Source organism: Hippichthys cyanospilos, chromosome 12, assembly GCF_059441005.1.
Source record: "Hippichthys cyanospilos isolate Australia breed blue-spotted pipefish chromosome 12, RoL_Hcya_1.0, whole genome shotgun sequence".
NCBI classification, from domain to species: Eukaryota; Metazoa; Chordata; class Actinopteri; order Syngnathiformes; family Syngnathidae; genus Hippichthys; species Hippichthys cyanospilos.
In genome coordinates this window covers 7,653,663-7,666,340 of record NC_142380.1, presented here as the reverse complement: position 1 = coordinate 7,666,340, position 12,678 = coordinate 7,653,663, and the positions used below count along the sequence as shown (strand labels likewise).

The 12,678-nt window shown below is 40.8% G+C and overlaps 3 protein-coding genes across 5 annotated transcripts; all 3 read right to left on the bottom strand.

Moving 5' to 3' along the window:
• Positions 1-65: 65 nt before the first annotated feature.
• On the bottom strand, positions 66-1,861 carry LOC148414677 (guanine nucleotide-binding protein G(I)/G(S)/G(O) subunit gamma-5-like). The gene is made up of 3 exons (XM_088429727.1): positions 1,244-1,861; positions 291-434; positions 66-212 (listed from the first exon to the last, which is right to left on the bottom strand). The coding sequence occupies exons 1-2, from the start codon at positions 1,322-1,324 to the stop codon at positions 309-311; spliced, it is 207 nt and encodes a 68-aa protein (XP_088285853.1). The 5' UTR covers positions 1,325-1,861; the 3' UTR covers positions 66-212; positions 291-308.
• Positions 1,862-2,022: 161 nt separating this feature from the next.
• ssx2ipa (synovial sarcoma, X breakpoint 2 interacting protein a) lies at positions 2,023-9,243 on the bottom strand. 3 transcript variants are annotated; one of them, XM_088429725.1, is made up of 15 exons: positions 9,077-9,240; positions 8,765-8,978; positions 8,072-8,212; positions 7,777-7,979; positions 6,745-6,951; positions 6,527-6,637; positions 6,333-6,468; positions 5,677-5,752; positions 5,407-5,587; positions 4,348-4,495; positions 3,837-3,964; positions 3,591-3,764; positions 3,397-3,514; positions 2,582-2,741; positions 2,023-2,497 (listed from the first exon to the last, which is right to left on the bottom strand). In XM_088429725.1, exons 3-15 carry the CDS (start codon positions 8,112-8,114, stop codon positions 2,347-2,349), a joined length of 1,836 nt encoding a protein of 611 aa, XP_088285851.1. In that variant the 5' UTR covers positions 8,115-8,212; positions 8,765-8,978; positions 9,077-9,240; the 3' UTR covers positions 2,023-2,346. The 3 variants fall into 3 exon arrangements, with proteins under 3 accessions (XP_088285851.1, XP_088285850.1, XP_088285852.1); XM_088429724.1 differs by lacking the exon at positions 8,765-8,978 and having other exon boundaries at positions 9,077-9,243; XM_088429726.1 differs by lacking the exon at positions 8,765-8,978 and having other exon boundaries at positions 7,777-7,934; positions 9,077-9,243.
• Positions 9,244-10,502: 1,259 nt separating this feature from the next.
• Positions 10,503-12,399, bottom strand: LOC148414675 (chemokine XC receptor 1). Its single transcript, XM_088430043.1, has 2 exons — positions 12,373-12,399; positions 10,503-11,581 (listed from the first exon to the last, which is right to left on the bottom strand). Exons 1-2 carry the CDS (start codon positions 12,386-12,388, stop codon positions 10,503-10,505), a joined length of 1,095 nt encoding a protein of 364 aa, XP_088286169.1. The 5' UTR covers positions 12,389-12,399.
• Positions 12,400-12,678: the final 279 nt, after the last annotated feature.

Here is a 12,678-nt window from a genome sequence, read left to right as displayed (position 1 = left end):
ACAATTAATTAAAAAGCCACACTGTGCCATGAACAATAAAACGACTTCCTTCCGTCGCCTTCTACTGTGGCTGAAAATAGATGGTTGTCTTCTCCGACATGGTTCAGATGTAAAATACACACACTCAGGATTCCCCCCCGTGGCAGTTTTAATGGCTTGGCATGAGGAGCAGTGTTGAGGTCGACGTATCCCTGTAGCATCAAAATGAAGGCCTGCAAGGGAAGATTATGAAGCGATTACATTTGAGATCCTTAAAGGAGATGGCAACGATAGTGGAGGCGCACACGCACCAAATGAACACGGCGGGTTCACAAGAAGGAGCAGACTTTCTGCGGCCTGAATGGGTTGGTGCTGGACGACACACCGGTGAGCAGGGGGTCTTGCAAGGCGTTCTGCATGCAGAACTGCTGGAGGTCTGCAGCAGCTTGGGACACCTTGCAAATACATTTTAAAAAGACAGTCGACTTTTGAGTCTCAAAATGTCATTTAGAGCAGGGCTAATGGGAAGCTATGTTAGCAATTATTGAAACAACATTCAATCACAAAAAAAAAAAATACAAGAACTGAGCCAGGCAAAGAAAATGTTTTTACCAGTATATATTTTTTATCCTCTTCAAGATATTTCGTCAGCTTAGTGAATAGTTCTGTCATTGACTTTGCTGTCCCCTAGCGGCCAAGTGCATACGCACTAAAAACTAGCCGCAGTAAGTAAAATTATACACAAACTTTAAAATTGTTTGAAATTTGATTCGGTTTTTACTGTGTATTACAATACAAAGAATGAGTGAATGTTTCACCTTGATCACATAGCTTCACCCAACATATACAAACCTCATTACTTTTTAGGTTAGATTGTATAGTTAGAAAATCAAGAGTTTTGCCAATCACCCCCCCCCCCCCCCCCTCCAAATAAATAAAAATGTAGTCAGATTATTTTTATGCCGAATTATCTTGGGAGTGGATTCTTTGCATGGCAATTCTACTAAATTTAATTATTTCAAATACCAAATAACACATGATAATCCAGGCAATCGAGTACCTGTTGTATATTCGACCACACATTAAGTGAACACTACGGGAGTTAATGCCAAAACTTCCTCTTCTTAGTGACAGCAACGCCCAAGTAAGTGTGCGCGCGCCGACTGACTAATGGCTAACTTGTGAGAGGCTAACGCTAATGCTAGCGCAGGCAAGGTAACGGTCGAGACACTCGGCACGGAAAACAATCCCATTTGCTCGTTACCTTCACTCTGTTTATGTTCGCCTCGAAACGCAGCTGCTGCACGACCTTTTTCATGGCTACGAGGTTGTTGGAACTCGACATTGTCGTTGTGCTTTTCAGCGAGCGGGTGGGGATTGCGAGATTTGCTTTCTGGCTTTAGGATGGAGGAGACCAACGGAACAACGGTGGTGATAACTTCCGGTTCCCGTTTGGAGCTCAGGGCCGCGATGCCCGGTCAGACCACTAGAGGGTAGTAAAAACAAAAGGCTTAGAAGCAGTAAAGCCGAATGAAAAAAAAAAATCTACGTACAGTACTTTGTATGTAGTATGTTTAAAAAAAGACAATTGCTGAAAACGTCAAAAGACTAAGTAATGAACTCCATTATTCGCCATTTTAGTTGGCCGGATTTTTTGGAGGGTGGCCATGTCTTGGAAGCATACAAGTATGTACGTATTCAAAAACGTCACGGGAAAACTCAAACTACTTATATTGTAATTGTTTGAGTCGTACTTAAAAGACAAAATGTCCTTAAGGATTTTCATATAAAAGTAAAATATCTCAAAACTTTTTTTTTTATTATCGAAGACTCTGAAGTCAGACTCCAGCACACCCACCACCCTCGTGGGGCTTAGCGTATATGAAAAAAAATGGTCCTCTTCATTTCCCTGAATCAAATCTGCATAGTCGAAACAGTCATTAAATGTGTAAATTTAGGACTAAACCAAAAATTGTCAAAAAAAAACAATAAAAAAAAACTTAAGTACTAGTAGGGGAGGGATCAAAGTGCACACTGTATAACTACAATTTCTATTAGTTTATTAATTATTCATAAACCAGCATATACAATATATAATCATAATTATATTAAAATAACTGATTGTCCATCATATTAACTTTGTAAACATTTAAGAGAAAGAGGCCTTCAATTTAATAATAATAATAAAAAGTAATATTCGTACTTGGTCATATTGTCTGCCTTGATCCTTTCAGTGTTAATTTTTTAAAGTGCTTCTTTTTCATTTTTTAAATTATTCATTTGGCGACTGATGGGAATGCATATCAATAAAAGAAAGAAAAGAAAGCCACATTGGAAGGAGGGAGGCACGTGGAGCAATCGTGTCTTTCAAGTGAGGCTATTCTCATCGTCCCCGAGAGAGAAGACACTCAAGTCTCCGATGTAGACTCGGTTTTTGGCCTTGACTCGCGAGTCTGTGTCGTCATCCGTGACCCCGCTAGCCTCCCGCCGCCGACCTCGATTTGAGCCCCCGGAGGAACTGAAACGGAGTCACAAGATGTATTAGTGCGCCTAGAAATAGTTTTGCATTCCTCCGGGCTGTCACTGACGAATGAAAGCGTACCTGGAGTCTGGAATGAGGCGCAGTGTCCTGTAAAGTTCAGTAGTCGTCGGCACCGTGGCGCTTTGTGAAGAAGCGTGCTTGGGAGTAGAGAACGACGTGTTGTTTGGGGATTTGGACAGCGGGCTTTTTGCGCACGACGTCCTTGTTTCTGATTCACTACCTGAAAAGCAATAAAATAAAATGAGGTCACCTATCACATTTCAAATGAGCATGACAAAAACCAGTGGGGGGGAAAAATATAGTAATAGCTGTGCATAATACTATAAAATACTATTTCAGTAGAAATTGATATGTGAATGAAGAAAACTGAAGACTTATGGAAACATTGTACATAACCATACAGTATATTTCCAAGGAGTGGCGATTATTTTATTTTGATATGTCCAGTGTCAATCAAAACTTCCTGTTTTGTCTTATTCGCTTTTATTTTGACTTTGCATCCTAGCTTGATTGTTGTAGCTTGATTGTTGAAGAATGACAAGAAGGTTTGCTCCAGAGCTTTCAGCTAACTTTACTTTAGCATTTTACTTTACTAGGAGCTTTTTACTTCTTGACACATTGTCCAAAATTATGCAAAACCCGAAAAGTGTTTAATTTGACCTATACTGGTAATTAAATACATTTGTACATGTTTTTAATGGTTATGGCAATATCTTCCCTTTAACTCTCCTGTTATGTTGTTGGATTAAACCAGTGCTTCTCAATTATATTTTACCAAGCCGATAAGAAAGAGAAAACCTTTCTTCGCCCCACCTCCACCCTTAGATTATTAGGCGGTTATGAGGTGCTGTGCATGATTTGAAAATGACACTTACTGATGGATAAGGCACTATAACCCTCAGCAGAGGAACTTCTGCTTCGATTGGCAAAGGGAGTCATGCTTAGAAAGTGGCTTTTCAGCCACGAGGCACGATCTTCCTCAAAAGTCTTTTTCTGCAAGGGGGGATGCAATGGCATTTCAAATCTTAACAGAACATTAGAAACGCGTTTTAATAAAAAAGGACGCTACCTCTCGACCCAGGCGGATGGCGGCCTCGGTGAAGTACTTCCTCTCCCTCTCAAAGTTCCTTTTCTGCTCCTCAAAGAGCCTCCACTCCTCCTTGAGCCGCTCCTTCTCCTCCAGGGTGTAGCAGCCGCGGAGGAGCTCGGCCGTCTCCTCGTCCAATGACGCGTTCACTTGTTGCTGGGATGTACAGGCGCGCATTTGATTACAATCGAGCGCCGGCGTATTCCGATGTTTAGGAGGCGGATGCACCTGCAGGAGTTGCTGCTGCATGTGAATGAACTCTTTGCACTGCCGCACTTCGCGCCTCATCCTCTCCATCTCGTCATTGTGGCTTTCCCTCGGGATCACATCCTTCTCGGACTCTTCTTGACTTTGAACTTGGGGGAAGAAAAAAAAAAAAAATCAGACGCGGATAATTTTCATTATAATGCATTCACCAAAGTTGAACACAACAGAAATAGAGTTTATTGAAAAAAATCCCTAAAGAGTCACTTTAAAAAGGTCTATTTACATTTTTAAAATTGTGTTTAAGTGTGATAGACTGATTTTTTTTTTTTTTCATACCGATTACGAGTCAATGTTATTGCTAACCGATTTTTGGAGTGAATATACATTTTAAGCAACAGAATTCATTCATTCACCTCATACTGTATTTTATATAGCGTAAAATATCTTCAGTTCACAACAACCTAAACAGCTTCATGAAACGCATCGTGTTTGTTGTTTGGAGCTCTCTTACTGTCAGTGCAAGTTAGCGTACCTCGGTGGTCCAACTTCTCCATGTGGCTCCTGACTTTCCGCCATTGCTGGCGAATGCTATTGGCCAGCTCCTCCCTTGCTGGGTCATATGACCGCTCCAACATTTCCCTGCTTGCCTCGCCTGTCTTTTCCTCCCCATCAGAATCCAACTAGATGGAAAATAAACAAATCTTTTAGTTAGCTATTATTAGCACTGGATTATATTGGATATATTACTCAATAATATAACAATAATAATAGTAGTAGAATATGCATTTTAATTAGCAGGCCAAAATTGAGCATTTGCAATCTTTTCCAATAAGATCCAAAGGTCTGGTTCTCAAAAGTCTCTAAAAGATCATTCTGAATAAATGCTCAGCTTACGGGAACTTCTACAAGACACGTGATTGGCTCCCGGTGGGAGTAGATTACAACTCCTGCCATCATTGGGCGATGGTTGCGCTGAGAGTCGCCAGTCACGTGCCTGGTAGATTTGCTGTGCCTCCCTATGAAAATCACACGCTGCGAGTGAGATGCCGGAAGGAGCAGCAGGACAGCAGTGGCCACAAAAGGGAACATTTTAAATCTGTTACCTACATTTCTTTAGTTATTAATTGGAATTTTGAATGTAAACTCTTCTTGTTATCATGTTTGGTCAGCTACATGCTTTACTTCAGTACGACGTCCGAGGCTAACTGCGGCTCTCCGTGATTCAGCGTACAGCCAAGGGATGGAAACGGGAAAGGGATAACAGTACAGTTACTGTATATAAGTTTTAATCATTTAAGATTAAGTAAATATGAGGGGTGGTGTCCTACACATATTTCACTTTTCACGGGGTCCCCATTCACCGCGGATTACAAGGGACTACTGTATTGTATTTTCTATCGGGCCAACTAAATTGTGAAACAATGCCTCCCATAGGTCACTATTGTCACTACAACGGATTTCTAATTTTGGGGCGAGAACACTCGCTGATGTTTTTACCCTTATGTGTACGGTCTTTAATAATTTAATAGCAGTTTATAAAAATTGATAGGTATAAATCGTTGCGGGTTTTGCGCACGTGTGCTACACTTACCGTCTCCTTGCTGTCATCATTGCCCGCTCCTCTGCACGGCGCCTGGCGTGGACTCAGCAGGTGTATCATTTCCTTTTTCATCTGCTGTAGGACTTTCTTCAGCTCTGCATTTTCCAACATGAGCGATCGCTGGCTGGCCTCGTACTCACACAACATCGACTTGTACATTTGCTCTTCGTGGCTACACGCAATCAATACATACAATGATCTTAAACATATTTAATATGCCAGAGGTGCAATCAAAATGTGACATGATGGTTGACCACATACCCGGCTGTGACTTTGCTCGTCTTCCACTGGCGTCTTTTGCCATCTGAACGCCCAATGCAGTTTAGGATGTCAATCCCTGTTTGGGATAAAAAAAAATATATTCCAGGCAAAAGCAGAACATTATTATATTATTATATTATATTATTATTATATATTATTATATTATATTCCAGGCAAGAGCAGAACATAAATTACAAGAGTAGAAGAAGGAATGCCATTGATTTGATGATGAAAATGTGATTTTAAAATAAGTGTTTTTTTTTCAATGATGTAATTGTTTTGGTGGATGGAATTTTGTGAATCCAACAACTGATTGGTATCGGTACTTGGTGTTGAGTTTGAAAGAATGTGGTATTGAACATCCCCAATTTAAAAAAGAAAAAATATTAAAATATATCTTTTATTCGTAGGCTATACTGCCTCCAACTTAATTTTGGCATTAACGCAAAAGCTATGAGTATCTTTTCTTTTCACAAAAGCTACGAATGTGATGTTTACCTTAAAGGTTTAGATCATTGATGGCACATAATATACTTTTAAACAAATGTTGTGTTTTTTAATTTGATGAAAATCCTCATTGTCCAGAATGACTGTGGTAAAAAAACAAATATTGGGCCGCATAAAACTTTGGAAGCATAATAGTAATGTATAGTCACCCAATTTTCTGTCTTTTCTGTCCACAAGCATCTGGCTGAGACGTTCCTTAATCTTGGCCGTCTCTCTTTCTTTCCTCTTGGCGTCATGGCTGTACTGTGAGGCGCGGCTGGCCACGATGCTTTGGAGCTTCTGAACCTGCAGTTACCGCATCGGTCAATACCGAGACCAATCCGAGCGCAGCGGGAACTTCTACCTCTTCTTTCTCCGTCTTCAGGCAGCTTTGCAGAGTCTTGATTTTGAGTTGGAGTTGCCTTTCCGTCTCGTGTAAACCCAGTTTCTCCCGGATGGACAGTTCCAGTTGATCCTGGGGTAAAGAGTGGCATTTATAGCTGGCCTCATTCAAAGAATCGAGGCCTCCTGTGCTTTAAATAGACGCAATGGGCCAGCGGGACCCGTGTTGACACATTTTACCCTAAGTCTGGAATTGCTCATCTGCACGTGATCCAAGGCGTTGGACTTTTTTAGCTGCTCTCTCTCCAGCGCCTCCAAAGTGGCCATGATGCGTTTGTGGATCTGAAGCAACTCAAAAGTTGCGTTCAAAGCGGGCACCGCCCTCAGCTCGGCGCCCCCTGCTGGCCTTAACTCCATGCATGAGGAGAGACCCAGGGAGGAGAACTCCTGTAGGCAATGAGGCAACATTTAAAGAACTCGTATCATGGAAATTAAACTTTTTGCAGACTTTACCTATGTTACAAAGTTGATTTTTACCCTCAGGTACCAGGTGTGTCCTGATACAACTTCTTCACTACCGATACTATACAATATTGCAGCCGAGAGTACTGATAGCAATATCAATTTGATGATATCAGCAGGATTTATACAATTTTTTTTGCATTAAATTTTGAGACTTGACCGAATGATGACACTGTATTCATTCAATACATAATAGAAAGCAGCAGTAGGTGCTGTATGAATCAATATTATTACTTTTCAAACTTTTACCAGTCCAGCTATTAAATTCTTAAGTAGTTGTTGATATCAAATATCAATTCCATTAGTGCTTTTGATAAACCCTCCAGTCCTGCCCTCATATATGATGCAAGAAATAATTTACTATTTTTTTCATTTCTAGTTCCTGTTTGTAAATTGACCAAAAGTGCATGGCCCGAACCAATATCAGCAGCCATCACAAGTACCAATACCGTGGAATAAGGCTAGCATAGGCACCAATATCTAAACATGGTATTGAAGTTTTTTGACAAGGATTTTTAAGAGGAGTATCAGTTAGTCCTTTCAAAAATGCAGTTTTTCTCCCACACAAAAAGCTTGATTCCTCCAGCATGCTTCATCTGATTTTCAGAATTCTTCCTGCATTGTATTTTTGTTATAGGGGCTTTTCCAAACACACAATTTGACAAATTTCTATTTTTTTATTTAATCCTGTCACCGCCCTCCCCTCCCCACCCACCATTTTGCCACTTGCTGTCATTGGGGCTCATTTACCTGATTGATGTAGGAGACACAATGTGGGATATTGTCATCCGTGCAAAATACAGTGAGCAGATTATAGGAGCTCCTGATCGAAGGCTGCTGTGACACATGGTTGTTCGGCCTTGCTGGCGACATCGTCACATGTGATATGCTGGAGATCTCATTGTTTCCTGATGAAAGAAATCCCGAAATGGTATTCAGCCCGGGCTGCAGTTCTAAATCCACAGTTGAAATTTAGGTTACCCTCCCAAAAAAACAAAAGACAAACAAAAACAAAAAAAAAACATCAAAGTGTTCAAAAAATTACCTAAAGACACGTCTCCTGGCACTGCTGTCCACAAGTCTCCCATATCACCAACGCATGAGCACACAAGGATGCCAGATCACAAATTATCAGCCGCAGAGGATTATCAGTCAGCCGGTGGATCAAAAGCTCTCGCTGGACGCACTGCAATGCAACATAAAACTGAGATGGCGTGGCACTGGATAATCTGGATGGAAGCATCGTCCATGTCGGCTTAAACGGCAGATGTGCATCAGGCAGACTGGAGTTTTAGAGTTGCGCATATATATATATATATATATATATATATATATATATATATATATATATATATATATATATATATATATATATATATATTAGTTTTTTTTTATGCTTTGCCTTCAGGGTAGAAATTTTTGAATGCCTTCAAACACGTCAGAGCACAGATATTTACCCCCTCTTTTTCTGTTAAACCTGTGCTCGCATGTAGTCCACCACGACGCATTGAAGAACAATGGGAAAAATCAATATTTAACAGGCTGTTGCCCTCGAAGACCTTTTAAAAAGTAAATAACAACAAGCAAGTCCATTATCTCCGTGTGGGGTTTACTGTGAGATTGACATTTTACAACAGTACGGGCGAACGGTTTAAGAGCGAAGTAAAGAAAAACAACTCCTCGGTTATCTCTGGCAAACAGCCCGGCAACACCCAAACGCACCGCGAACGAGCCTCACCTGGCAAAAAAACGCTGACGTTAGACAAGCTTCGATTTACAAAGAGCAAAGTTACAGGACTTGCAACGCCGACTTGCACACGAGTGCAAATAATCTGAAGTATTTGAGTTATGATCGCGAAGGTCTTTATATCCTGGCATATCTTCATAACATCGTGCGTTTGCGTGGACAAGCCCAAGGTTAAGAAGAACTCGCTCCGCAATGTGAAAGTAACCTGAAAATAAATATGTACACACCAGCATAAGATTTTAATTATCTTCCTATATTTTGAGCGAAATTGCGGCAAAATGGCACACAAACGAAAATACTTACCACTGCGTAAAATAGGTCAACAATTGGGATAAAGTACCGAAAGGTCACCTCAACGAAATAACAACGAACAAAGCCCAGCTTCTCTGATAAATTGTCACAAGACCACAAAAAAGTTACTCGTAACTGTGCAAAACGCACACAGTAATGCATTCAATGTTTTTAAAGTCTCGAGACTGATAGCCCCGAGCCAAACGTGAATCTTATTGGAGGACTTGTTGCCAGGCGACCAGTGCGCGAGACACTCATTGGTTAGGTAAATTACGTAAATCAGGAAAGGTATCAGGTGAAGTTCGATGACGTCAGACCGATAGTAGTAAGACATATGCATGTAAATAAGTAAAAGCCATGATTTCTCTGCAAAAGTGATTGTAATTTATTAATATTTTCAGAAATTCATAGCTTTATTTCAGACACACACATAGATCAATTTTTACTACTACATACATATTAGAGGAGATCCACAAATTTATTTTGATATCTAAAGTGTGAATAACATCAATATAATAAAATTGTCAAAATAAATCCTCATGTTCGTGAAAAAAAGACAAATTTGAACAAGCCACTCAAAAATGCCATCTTTTGTCATCACTTTACCACGTGTGTATTTTTTCAGTTCAACAAAGGACTGTTTCAATCCATTTAAAAATATATAGTATTTGTAAATTAATTGTGGTCTAAATATTTACATTGACAGGCAAATTTTTGGAAACACCTTCAATTTTTGGTGCTCTCCAATGCATTACAGGCTCAAAACATTCTTATATGCATAGTTGTAAACTGAAAGTCATTTCAGATCATAAAGCATCATCCACATCATAACAGCTTGAGAAAATGACAAGATGTGCAAAGCTTTCCAAAAAGTTGCCCACTTTGAAAAATGATAACTGTGATTTAGGTATGTTTATATATATAAATAATTTTATATCTTATTTATAGTGCCTACGGTGAATTGGGGGTGTGGGGCGCGAGATTGTTTTCTTTGCTTGGGGGGCTTTGCAAAAAAATAATTGCGAGGCTTTGCACTAAGGCCTGAGCAAAAACGAATCAAAAGACCTAATCGAGGTTTAAAAAAATTGCTTTAGCGCCATCTGTTGGCAAAAAAATTTATTGTGGTTTTTAAGGCTGGAGGAAGATGTATCAAACAACCCGATCAATGCAAAAAACATTGTTTTAGCCCCATCTGTTGGTTGGAAAATGTGTTGAAGTTTCAAAGACCATAGCAAGAGGATTAAAACAACCTTACGTCACCTTGCTTTTGCGCCATTTTGTGGCAGGAAAATGTTGAGGTTTCCAAAGCAAGAGCAAACTAAATAAAACGACCTGATCAACATAAAAACATTGCTGTTTTGGCGTCATTCGGTAGCAAGAAACGTTTTGGGGGTTTCATTTTTGACATATATCAAGAGTAGAACTTAGTGCAAAGAAGCTACACACAGAGGTCGTCCCCGCTAGACAGGGACGTGATGTTCTGTCGGCTGCGTTGCGGGTCCGTGCCGCCGCTGTGGCTGCGACGCCGGCGGCCCATCATCACCACCAAGTGGCGTTTGAACTTGGAGCCCACCAAGACGTAGAAGATGGGATTGAGGCAGCAGTGGGAGAAGGCCAAATGCCTGCTGACCTGTAAGGCGAAATCCAGAAGGTTGTGAGCGGCACATCGCTGGGCGAGGGTCTCCGAGTCAACCGGCGATTGGGGCCAGTAGCGTAAAGATCTGAGAAAGACGGTGACATTATACGGAGCCCAACCCACGAAGAAAAGCAGCATAAGAGTGAAAATCAATTTTAGGGTTTTGTTCTTGCGTCTCCTGGCCGAAGAGCGGAGCAGCCTGCAGAGGATCTGCGAGTAGCAAAAGAGGAAGACGCTGGAGATGAGGAGGAAAAGCAGGTTCTGCTGGTAGATTCCCCATAAGCCGCCAGCGGAGTTGGCATAGTCGCAGTGCCTCTCGCCATTCTGCGTCATCACGGCAGTGAGCACCAAAGCCGGGACGGCCACCAGGACGCTGGCGACCCAGACCAGCGCCGACGCCAGCAGGCTGGACGCGCCCGTGGCCGACACCAGCCAGGACAGCGGGTTGAGCACGGCGGCGTGGCGCTGGGCCGTCATGGCCACGAGGAGGAGGCCGCTGCTGGAGAAACCCACGGTGAACACAAAGCTCACCAGCTTGCAGGCGCTCTCGCCCAATTCCCAAGCCGAGGCCTGGTAGTAGGCCCAGAAGGGCAGCGCCGCGGCGAAGACGAGGTCGGACACCGCCAGGTTAAGGATCAGGGCGTTGGTCAGGCTTCGGACTTTCTCGTACTTGAGGACGATGACCACCACCAGGGTGTTCCCGAGCAGGCTGAGTGCCGCCACCACCGAGAAGAAGAGAGGACTGAAGATCCTGCTGAAGCGCAGCAGGCTTCCTGCGTCGCACACTTCGTTTTGGTAGTCATCGGAATATTCGTATTCTTTGGAAAAATCAGGAGCGCTCGTGTACGCCGTGGCCGTCATTTCTTCGGTCGTAGACATTTCTGCAGGTGGCGGAAGGTGACGTTGAGTTCGGATCAAAAGTAACGCAAATTTCGGACTATAAGCCGCAGCAGCAACAATTGGAACAAAAAATCTTTGTCACAGATAAGGCACACTGAACTATAAGCTGCAGGTTGTAATATCAAATATTTATGCAGAAATGTGATTCTAAATAAGATTATCATTTATTAAACTTATAAAAGTATACCTACAACAGTATTCTTTGTAAAATAACCAATAGAAATCAACTTTCAACAACCGTTAACTATTTTTTTACAGTCTTTAAACAGAGTTACAGGTTAGTCTAAAACTGTAAGAAAAAAAATCCTCAAAAATACCCCGTGGAAAAAAAAATGCCAATATTTATTTTATTGCAATTACATGACATGGGGTCATCTGTTGTTTAATTTCATTTTTATGTATGTTGTCTGAAAGTCTGTAAGGTAGAATTTACTTGAGTTTTTATTTACACAATTTCTATTAATCTCCAAAGTTGACACTATTACTTTGACAGCATAATAGTTATATATAATATATTGCATCTCACAGGAATATCTTACTAGCATTCAGGAAATAGGGTTAGAGCACAAGCCTGATATTACACAAAATATATTGCAATAAAAAATTCATTTAATCTAATGACACAATACATAAAGAAAAGACCTACTTAAATAGCATTTATGTGTTAACTTAAAAAGCACTAGCATCTGGCTATCAACACAAGTAAATTTGCCATCAGAAATTCTTAAAATACTCTTAATTAAAAGGCAAAATGACGTAGAAAATACTGTACCTGCACAAATGTTCATACACACGGCAGTCTTGGTAATGTTTCCCTAATAATGAGCGACGAAGCTGTGAACATCACTTTCATTTCATCCACGCACACCGAGTAGTTTCACATTTTAAAAAAAACATGTCATACAAACTTTCATCTCTGAATAAATCTAACGATACAATAAAAAACACCTTTAAAATTGATTTTTTTTTTTGCCAATCGAGCTCTAAAAAGAGGACAGGTATTTAAAAAACAATCCATAATTTTGTTTATTTCCAAGTTAAAAAGTATGTAGATTATGTGTATGCACTGTAGAGAATA

Bases quoted from the DNA above. Each gene is read 5' to 3' on its own strand.
- LOC148414677 (XM_088429727.1), bottom strand. From the start codon at position 1,324: ATGTCGAGTTCCAACAACCTCGTAGCCATGAAAAAGGTCGTGCAGCAG. The intron at 435-1,243 runs GTAACGAGCAAA...TGTATTTGCAAG, and splicing joins CGAACATAAACAGAGTGAAG to GTGTCCCAAGCTGCTGCAGA.
- ssx2ipa (XM_088429724.1), bottom strand. From the start codon at position 8,114: ATGGGAGACTTGTGGACAGCAGTGCCAGGAGACGTGTCTTTAG. The intron at 7,980-8,071 runs GTAATTTTTTGA...CTGTGGATTTAG, and splicing joins GCCAGGAGACGTGTCTTTAG to AACTGCAGCCCGGGCTGAAT. The intron at 3,515-3,590 runs GTAGCGTCCTTT...CCCCCCTTGCAG, and splicing joins CCATCCGCCTGGGTCGAGAG to AAAAAGACTTTTGAGGAAGA.